Genomic DNA, 11,053 nt, shown 5'->3' on the forward strand with positions numbered 1-11,053 from the left:
TATTTCACAACTAAAGTTACAGTCAGATGAGCTCAGTGGTACACAAGTTGAAGAAACATGGCTTGGTTTCAAAAACAAATTCTCTGCAATACTCAATGATTTGGCCCCCCTAAGAACAACCAGGGTAAAAAATCGCGCTGAGCCGTGGATGCACTCCGGCATACTGACCGCCATGAAAACCAGAGACAAAAAATGCTCTGAGTTTCATAAAAGTCAGTCAATGCTTTCCAAAAGCACGAGCAGTGAACTCCAGGCCCACGTGACTGAACTAAAAATTGAAAGAAACAGACTAAGAAATGACGTAAGCTCCATGATCAAAACTGCCAAAAAGAATTTCATCAATGACAAAACTGAGGAAAACAAAAATAAACCCCGTGAACTTTGGAAATTACTCAATAACCAGCTTGGCTGCAGTAAAAAACTCAAAACGAGATTTTCAAACTTAAACATAAAGACAGATAACAGGCTCATCACAGACAAACTGGATGTGGCCAAGTACTTGAACATTTTTTTCACAAACATAGCCACAACTCTTGTAAATAAATTACCCTCCCACTCAGGGCTTTTTGGAGTAGATCACATCATGACCTACTACAAAAACCTAGGGGTACGCAAAGATGATTTCAGTCTAGCAAGGGTAACAACAGCAGAGGTACTCATTAAACTGAGCGCCCTCAAACCTAACAAGGCCACTGGCCACGACAATATCCCCTCCAAATTCCTCAGAGACACAGCAACCGCCATCTCACCAGTCATAGCTCACATAATTAACCTCTCCATAAAACAGGGAAAAGTACCCAAAGACTTCAAAATTGCAAGAGTAACCCCCCTGCACAAAAAGGGCAGCAAATTGGACCCAGGCAACTACCGCCCTGTTTCTATACTTACCTCCATCTCGAAAGTCATGGAAAAAATAGTATATGAACAGGTCGAAAAGTACCTCGCAGAAAAGAAACTAATCTATGAATTTCAATCTGGCTTTAGAACATCCCACTCCACTGACACATGCCTTCTTTATTTGAACGACCACATCAAACAAGAGGTGGACGAGGGTAAATACTGCGGCATGGTGATGCTGGACCTACAAAAGGCTTTCGACACTGTCAATCACCCCATTCTGATTGACAAGCTAAAAGCAATTGGTTTTGATAAACTATCGGTGAGCTGGATGCAATCCTACCTGGAGGGGAGAGAACAGATGGTGGAGGTAAACGGTACTCTGTCCCCCCCCCCTCCCAGTGAGCTGTGGTGTTCCACAAGGAAGCATATTAGGTCCGTTACTGTTCCTAATTTATGCAAATGACATGTCATCAGCATGTGACTGCAACTTGTTCCTGTTCGCGGACGACTCAGCCCTGCTGGTCTCTGACAGGAGCAGATTGCAGGTTGAAAAAACCCTCAGCTCCGAGCTCGGCAGAATCTGCACCTGGCTCGCCGATAATAAATTATCATTACACCTGGGTAAAACAGAGTCCATTCTCTTCGGTTCGAAACATAATCTCAGCAAATCCGACGACTTCTCAGTTGCAGTGGGTGACATTATTGTCACAAGTAAGAAGGAAATTACATACCTAGGATCTATTCTTGAGGCAAACCTCTCCTGTGACAAAATGGCATCCAATGTAATAAAAAAAGTCAATCAAAGAACTAGATTCCTATACCGGATCTCCTCTCTGGTAAACAAAAACACCCTGAAAACTCTGGCAGGAGCACTCATTCAAGGGTACTATGACTATGCTTGCACGTCATGGTACCATAGCACCTCCAAGGCGCTAAAAATAAAACTTCAAACATCGCAAAATAAACTGGTCAGACTACTGCTTGACCTTTCATCTAGAACCCACCTCACCTCTGCCCACTTTGACAACCTAGGATGGCTTAGAGTAGACGACAGAGTACAGCTACTTGCAATGGGCCTGGTCTACAAGATCCACTACACCTCTATGGTACCCATGTACATGTCAAAATTCTTCCCAAAGGTCAAGGAATACCATGATCATAACACCAGAGGGAGCTCCACAAATCATGTAAAACCCAGATTTGGCACAAAAAAAGGGGAATACACATATCGCAATTATGCCACATCAAGGTGGAACGCTCTTCCCACAACTGTAAAGGAAAGTAAAACTATACTTACCTTCAAAACCTCTCTTAAAGAGCACCTTCGGGGGAAAGCATTGCAAAACTGGCCCCGGTAATGGTACAAATCTCAACCTGTCGTACAATGGACAGCTTCCCCCCCCCATCTATGTATATACTCACATTTTAGACTCTGTTACTAACTGTATATCTGTAGACTTGGTATGTCTTAAATGTCCGGTTAGGATGTATTAGAACGAAATCTAAAATGAAAATTGTAAATAAGCCATCTGTATGTAAAAAACCACCTGTATGTAAATTGTAAATAAGCCATCTGTATGTCAAATATGTCTTATATGTCTTAAATGATATGATGAATTGGAAATGGGGGACCCTGATGTAAACAAGACGAAAGTCTTTCTCTGGTCTGCATCCCCTTAACAATTGTATGTTTTGAGCTGTACTGTACTGTACCCAATATACAAGCTGTTAATAAACTTTTCAATCAATCAATCAATCAATCAATCAATCAACAGAGGGGGCGTTTCCAACTCGGCTGTCTTGTTGCAGCCAGGATTGGCAGATGGTGGTTCCTGTGGTCTGAGCAGCAGCCTATAAACGTCCTGATGTTGAAGCATGTGGTCTGCATGTTGGAGTCTCATTGGTTGGTGTGAGACCTGTCTGTCTGTTTGATAGGAAAGTCCCTTGTTAAGCATTTTTTTTTATTTATTTTTTTTTATTGAACATTTTTTTAAACATACAAAAGCTCGGTGAGGATATCATCAATTTATCAACATAAGTTCAAGACATTCATTCACAATAAGACAAAAAAACATAAATAATACATCCAGTAAGAGCCAGGGGGAAAGAAAAAAGCATAAAGGCACAAAAACATTTAAGAGGCATTAAGCTTACTTAAAATAATAACCATTTGGAAATGTCATTGCAAATCTTTATAGACAGGTTACAAGATTGTATTTTTCTAAGGGACAGAAAAAAGGACTTGAACTCATTTATGAAACAGGGACTGGCTGTTACCCACAACCTGCAATATAATTAATCAAGCAAAATTAAAGGATAACAAACTCCAGTTAAATTATTCCATATTAATAAATAATATTACATGCAAATTACATTTCCTGTAGGATGCTGAACCCACCTCTCCCCTCTGCCCCCATTGGACCTGGATCTTAACAACCCCCCCCCCCCCCCCCACACACACACACACACACACACACACACACACACACACACACACACACACACACACACACATAATATATTTATTGTTGTGCCTTTTTATTTGCTCGTATTATGATGGGATATGGTTTAATTTAGTAAATGGTTGTGCGTTGTGTGTGAAAAATGTATATCTCTAAAAAGTGTGTTGGTGTATGATCACATTTGTATATGAAAATGTCTGAAGTTAATAAATACATTCTCAGTGTTCAAGTCAATCACTGACGATGCTTACGATATCATAAAATCTAAGTGTTAATGATTGTCAGTAGAGATGGGATGGCAGAAGGTGCTATATATATATATATATAATTCCAAAGCTGGTAAAGACCTTTCAAATTTAGCAATAATAGTCATATAAGAAAAGTACTGATCTAATAACAGAGATTTGTTCTTGAATCAACTTTTTTATGGAAAATGTTGTATGTAATTGTTCATTTTAAATAAAATGAAAGACATTCACAGTTAATGTAATTAGATATACATTATTAATGCCATACATTTTTAAATGTAATTAGATATACATTATTAATGCCATACATTTTTAAATGTAATTAGATATACATTATTAATGCCATACATTTTAAATGTAATTAGATATACATTATTAATGCCATACGTTTTTGCATAAATATTTATTCAGTATGATAGCTGTCTAACAGAAGTTAAATCCATTTCTCACTTATTCTGACAATGTACTTAACCCCAAATAAAAGAACCCAATAGAAATAGTTGTTAAATAATAGTGAAGTCACGTTGTAATAACAATAACTCATCTCTCTCGGTTTTTTGAGTTTTTTTTGTGTGCTTTGCCAAAAGCCACTGTGTCAAGTGTCCTAGTTGGGTTGCCGTACGGAGTTGTCCAATATGGCGGACCATCTCGCACATGCGCAGTACCGATCGGGCAGGTGAACGGATCGGGTAGTGACGGGGTGTTTCTCAATCGCGAGTAAAGCTGCTTCAGAGCCACTATTTCAAGCATACTACGTCATCGAGTGCCGCCGAAGTACTGTTCCAATCTCCAGTATACTTGGAAATCTACCGAGCCCGGCGTACTCCGTTTGGAGAAATATCGAGTGTGCACATGAGTAGACTTCGCGGTCTTAAAATCCCCACAATGCTTTGCGCACGGACCAATTTCCCCAAATCTGTGGCGGAAGATGTAAGGCGGGGCCTCTCATATGACGCACACCTGCACACTTGCTAGCGTGTTCCACTCTTTGTTTTCCGAATGTCAGGAAGTATTCTTGACTCGCTTCTGAAGCAAGATGCTCGGCAGACATGTGCTACCAAGCAAGCGTACTCGCGATTGAGAAACACCCACAGTCACTACCCGATCTGTCCCCCTGCCCGATCTGTACTGCGCATGTGCGAGATGGTCCGCCATATTGGAATTGGACAACTACATACGGCAACTCTACTAGGACATTTGACACAGTGGCTTTTGGCAAAGCAGAAAAAGAACCGAGAGAGATTGTTGTTATTACAACGTGACTTCACTATTATTTAACAACTCTTTTTATTGGGTTCTTTTATTTGAGTTTAAATACATTGTCAGAATGAGTGAGACATGGATTTAACTTCTGTTAGACAGCTATCATACTGAATAAATATTTACTGTGAATGTATGCAAAAATGTATGGCATACAGCTGTCTAACAGAAGTTGAATCCATGTCTGACAATGTATTTAAACCCACATAAAAGAACCCAATACAAAGAGTTGTTAAATAATAGTGAAGTCACGTTGTAATAACAATAACTCATCTCTCTCTGTTATTTTTCTGCTTTGCCAAAAGCCACTGTGTCAAGTGTCCTAGTAGAGTTGCCGTATGTAGTGGCGGACCATCTCGCACATGCGCAGTGCAGATCGGGCAGGTGGACCGATCGGGTAGTGACAGCATTGTTGGGGAAATATTTTCCTGCGCCCATAATTTATCCCAGTTTATTAGGTATTACCAGGGGCGTTTCCTGGACCTGGCTTAGCCCCTAATGTTTCCACCTTTAAAAACACTTGATTTTCCAAATAAATCATAAACTATGTAAAATGATTAGAAGTTGTTAATAATTAGATTAAACAGAAAAAAAGGGTGGAAGAAGGAAACAAGTTAATTGATTACATTTTTGATTAATACGGCAAGGAGGCGGAAATTAGATAAATGGGAAATGTTCAATGTCTCTAACACAGCCGCAGGGGGGGGGGGCATGCTGACTCCCATCACTCCCTAATAATCCTATATTATATTTTATATATATTTTATCTATCTTATTTGATCAATTAAAGGGATGTATTTAAGGAGGAAACATTTAAAGAGGCCGATCCTGCTCATGTTCAGGTTGATTAGTATGTAGTGCTTCGACAAAAAGAGTCAACTCTGAGAAAAAAGTAAAATAAAATAAATAACTCAAATTATGGAAAAAAAGTCAATTTCTGGAGAAAAATGTAAAATCATGGAAAAAAAGTAAAATCATGGAAAAAAAGTAAAATCATGGAATAAAAAGTAAAATAAATTAAAAAGTAGAATTATGGGGGAAAAAGTCAAATTAATTGTGAAGTCCATAGAGGCTATTCTACTTTAGTTTTGCATGCATTTACTGTACACTTTTTTAACCCATGTGCAATTCCTCTCTTTTTCTGCTGCACCAAATTACTTTCCCTTTTCTCCACACCTCCAACATGCAATTCTTCCTCCATCCACCAGATGGCCTCAGTCTTCCTTGTATGTTCAAAATCACATGACTCCCACACTTCCCACCTGTTTCATATTTCCCATATAGCTCCTCAGTATTACTATTTACACACCTGATGGCAGACTCCAGGTGAGGCATCTCTAAAGAAAGACGCTTTTATTTGTCAAACTCGCTTGTAGCATGACTTCGTTCAGGGTCAATACATTATAAAGCCAGTGTGTTTAGCATCTAGTAGTGATGGCGAGATGAAGCCTTATGAAGCTTTGAAGCTTTCCAGCCAATTGGTTCGCAAAAGGGTTCATCTGATGAGGCTTCATCATGGGCTTCATTTGAACACAAACCCCCCTGTTGGTCAAAGTGTGTAAACAGGCACATCTCCACAGTGTGCTCTATCTCAGTGGTTCTCAACTGGTCAGGCCTCGGGACCCACTTTTTCCTTTGTCAATAGATCGCGACCCGAAATTTTGAACCACTCAAATCTATTCAACAAAAAATCGTGTTGTAATATATATACGCTTTTCAGAATACAATATTAATTAAAGTGAAGTACAGTGCATCCCTTATATCCATTCACAGAACTAAAGTATGCTTTAAAAAGGTTTAATGAGATGATGGAATCAAAGCTGAACTAACATAAAAAGGCACACATGCTGAAAACCCAACCCCAGAAGGGGGTCTGGGGGGATTCTCCCCCAGGAGATTTTTAGAAATACTAACATATAAACTATGCATTCTGGTACACACTGAGAAGAAAATAAATAAATCTATTACTACCCAACATATTAATAATATGTTATGCCATTGTTTGTTTTTCACTTTGTTCAGACAGCTGAACTTGCTGCTCCTCACAGAGAGAAGAGCAAAGAGGAGATAGTCTGTGTGAATTACTTTAAATTGTGGGTAAGGGTAGATAGCTCCCATTGTTCTGTGACCTGTCAATCATCAAACCGGGGGTCATATTTCATCATGTGTTCATTTTTATCTGAAGTTGTAGCCATGGATGTATAAAGAATAGTTCTAGTTATTCTCCGTGGGGACTTCCGGCAACAATCTTGATTCTGATTGGCCAGAAGACTCGAAAAAACATCAGCAAAGATGTTTTATCGAAACCGTTTATGGTCTCCGGTACTTCCAGTCCAACGCCTAACAGCGTTAGAAAATCGGGCCTTAAAAATAAATGTTTTTTTTTCTTTTCTTCACTCACACATCTGCGACCCACTCGAAACGGGTCCGCGACCCACCTTTGGGTTGAGACCCACCAGTTGAGAACCACTGCTCTATCTCATACCGAGTTCCCAATGAGTAAAGCCTTAGAATAACTCTAAATAACGAACATTAAATCATATGTTCATGTTAACAATATTGTTTTTATTCCAGTTTAATGATTGTGATTAAAAAGCCTAAGGAGGCTGGTAAACATTGCAAAAAGGGATTTGTATTCCTTAATAATATTCGTAAACGTAACCATGTTGTAACCTGAGAAAGGCTCAACCATATCAAAGAATACATTTATTAACTACATTATCTCATTTAGCTGTAGCTTTTATAAACAAACAAAAAATACTTATTGACGAGTCGTTGAACCAGGAACCCTGCGGTTGTGAGTCAACTGCTTTCCAGCTGAGCCACAGCACACTCGCTGAATCTATGTGAAAAAACGACATACTATTTATTCCTGTATTTATTTATTGATGTTTTTATTCCTACATTTATTTATGCTTTTATTCATTTATACTTATGACATGTTCCGACCTCTATATAAGTGAGGGTCTGAGGTCTCTTAATTCCATCGTGTCACCGGGCCCGGGTACAGGAGGGGTAATATGGTTCTTATTATACATCCATGGGTAATATGAGCGTTGTGGTTCAACGGTTCAACCGATCTGAATCGCTTCCTGAAGCAGTCACGTGGTATCGACAGGCAGCGAGGCTTCGTTTGTCATCGATGACGTCACTGGCCCAAAACGATAAAAGCCTCGATACAAGCTTCACAAAAAGCTTCGGGGATTACTCGACACACGCTCCGAAGCATCGGCGCAATACGTAACATCACTAGCATCTAGCACTTGTAAAAGTGATTTGTTGGCTAACTTAAGTCACTCTGCTTTCGTCAAGGAAAGCCTCAATTGTGTTTCAAATCTGTCTTTTATATCATGCATATTATGTGGATTGGAGCAGCCATTAGTTCCTGGTATCTCTGTACACTGGCCTTTAAAAAGATTTAATCTGGTGCTGTTTCTGTGTACAAATCTAAAGATTAGCTAAGCTTAAAGGTTTTCAAGTCTGAGTTAAACAAGTTAAAGTTTCCCAAAGTTAGTTTTGTGGACTCTTTATTTCCTAAGACATCTTATGTATTTGGAACAGAGTACAAAAATAGGACAGGAATAAACAGTGACGTTGGAGTGAATTTTATTTAAAAAATGTAAACAGATCTAACAATTGTGAAAAATATCAGTTGTACAACTCCTGAAAAAGTTCTGTTTTATTCAAAATATAATTACAAGCCACTGAAAACACTAACACAAGGCAAAATGATTAAAAAACAACATCAGTTTGTCTACACAACAAAACGTTACACATTTGTATGTCAGTTTGATCCAAAACCCATCTCATTTAAGCAAAATGTCAGCAGTAAAATGTATTTTCTGAAAAGAAAAGAAAAAAAACCCCAATCTTATGTAAAAATACTGAAGATACTACAAATAAAAAGTCCTACATGATTTCAATTTCTAGTATTTTACACAGAGAGGTGTATAACTTCACAAAATAGCTTTTTAAAATATGAATGTATATCTGTTTAACAGTCATATTATACAGTTACTGTCGCTCTCTGTTTATTTTCGAATCATAAATCTAATCGATAGATTTATGATTAGAAAATTATAAAAGTAGGGTAGACATGTGGAGATTATCCGGCTGAACAAAACGTGATCCGTCTCTTAAATGTGTGTCAACCACAGACCTTATTTCGAGCTATTTTCCAAAATCCTATGGAGAAATCTCATTGCATTTTTGTCGAAGGAACCGGAAGAAGTTTACTTCCGGGTTTTAGGACGCGTCACTGCGGACCCTATTTTGATATGTTTTAATACTCCTAATACATTTGAAACGGCAATGCAAATAAACTGCCTAGTCACCATACTAGCTAGTTAGCTTAGCCAGTTAGCTTAGCTAGCTAACGGTAGTTTCTGCTAAGTGAGCTAACTGCTTTTTCACTGATCTGAGGACAAAAAGTCTCTAAAATAACTTCTATTTGGATAATGTGTGTGTGTGTGTGTGTGTGTGTGTGTGTGTGTGTGTGTTTTAAGTACCCTTCACAAAATGCTAAAGCTAGCTCTTTACAGCTTTCTTCTGCTGCGCACATTTGTTTTACTATTTTTTTTTTTACGGGTATATATATATCTATATTTCATCTATATTTCATGTAAATATTGCTGTATTTTAATGTTATAATATTTTTCGTAAAAATCGTTTTTTTATCCTTGTTTTATTTTATGGTCCTTTTCTTACAATTGATCTTCTTTGACTGTGTTTATGTGTGCACCAAATACACCAAGGTGACTTCCTAATATCTCTTAACCTACTTGGTAATACAACGATTTTGATTCTGATCATTGGATGTGCTAAGAGGAAGAGGAAGAAAAGGAGAAGGAGAAAGGAGAGAAGGGCAGGACGGAGGAAGGAGCTTCAGAGGAGGTGAGGAGATGATCTTCCAGGTTTATTTCAACAAACGGGTCACTGGAGCAAACCGCTAAAGAAACAAGAAGGAAACAAGAAGATTTTACATTTAACTTTCCCAAAATATTCATCCAAAGTAAATAGCAGAATCCACTTTGCATATCTAAAGGAGAAAATGTAGCTAACTTCTTCATCCGATTTATTTAGCTAGTAGGCTATTAGCTTACTTTGCTATATCCTTCAGTAAAAATACTACAAGTAAAAGTCCTGCTTTCATCTTTAAGTACAGAAATATTCACAGCAAAATGAACCTAAGATCAATACGTATAACTATGAGTTGTTTCCCTAAAATATTTAGCAGAATACACCAATTGTACATTTCTTGCTAAGCGTTTAAAGCCTATTAGCTTACTGATTTATTTGTTAGCCACTATTATCTTTTAGCAATGTTGTTCAGTAAAAAAAGCCCTGTATTTAGGATCTTATCTTAGTAAAAAGTACACAAATTTGACAGCAAAATGTACTTAAGAAAGTACCATATACTAGAATTATTGTATTTGTACATTCATTTATTTTGCCCTTTGTAAAATGTAAGATCAAGACCAAGTATAACTTTCAGATTTCCAATTTAACATAGCTATATTTTCCCAAATATATTAAATCAAAGATGTTTAGCTAAATACCCTTTTGTACCTTTCATGGTTAAAGTAAAAGGCTTATTATTTAATAACAGTTATTGTTTTTGTACATTTAATTCTGCCCTCAGTTGATCAATAAATTCCAAAAAGTGACACAATGAGCAGCAATTTGATCATTTTGTGATGTTTACAATTAGCATTAGTTTAATTTCCGTATACAAATAGTGATCTCTTTCAAGCCAAATATCCTTGTTTAAGACCTCTTAATAATGCTTTTAGAAGAGTGTGTGCACCAGATCATAGTATTATAATTGTATTCCTCTCATTTCCCAGACTATCTTTTATATCCGTAAATCTGTGGCCCTTTTGCACATATGGACATTTGGAGTTGTATTTTGCATTAGTATAAAGTATCTTACAAGGGTTGTTGTTGTTTTCGTTCTGCTGCTCCTCCCCTATAGTGTCGAAGAAGATGCTGGTGCTTCCCGATGGACTGGAGGTCTTTTCCTCTGGGTCTCCGATCAGCGACAGGTCGGTGTGTCCGGGCGAAGCCTCCAAACCGTTTGCTTCTGACGGTTCCTGTGGAGCTGCGGAAAAAGAGACAGAAAGGTAAGACCAAACCGAGACTTTGTTAACGTGACGATAAGAAATGTTCAGCTTACATTGCGTTTAAGTTATTTGAAGTTCTCCGAGGCAGTGGAGACACTATTTTTATTGTATTTGTTGTTTT

At 37.9% G+C, this 11,053-nt stretch overlaps 1 protein-coding gene across 1 annotated transcript in view; it reads right to left on the bottom strand.

The window, feature by feature from the left end:
• Nucleotides 1–8,399: 8,399 nt before the first annotated feature.
• The window catches only part of LOC117472035, a 7,801-nt gene continuing 5,147 nt past the window's right edge, over nt 8,400–11,053 (bottom strand). Inside the window, exons 9-10 of the mRNA XM_034117191.1 lie at nt 10,743–10,910; nt 8,400–9,758 (exon numbers count right to left, since the gene is read on the bottom strand). Of these exons, the coding sequence (XP_033973082.1) occupies nt 9,631–9,758; nt 10,743–10,910 (296 nt within the window). The 3' untranslated portion in view covers nt 8,400–9,630. The remainder of the gene's footprint in view (nt 9,759–10,742; nt 10,911–11,053) is intronic.

This window comes from Trematomus bernacchii, unplaced genomic scaffold (assembly GCF_902827165.1).
Source record: "Trematomus bernacchii unplaced genomic scaffold, fTreBer1.1, whole genome shotgun sequence".
Lineage (NCBI taxonomy): Eukaryota > Metazoa > Chordata > Actinopteri > Perciformes > Nototheniidae > Trematomus > Trematomus bernacchii.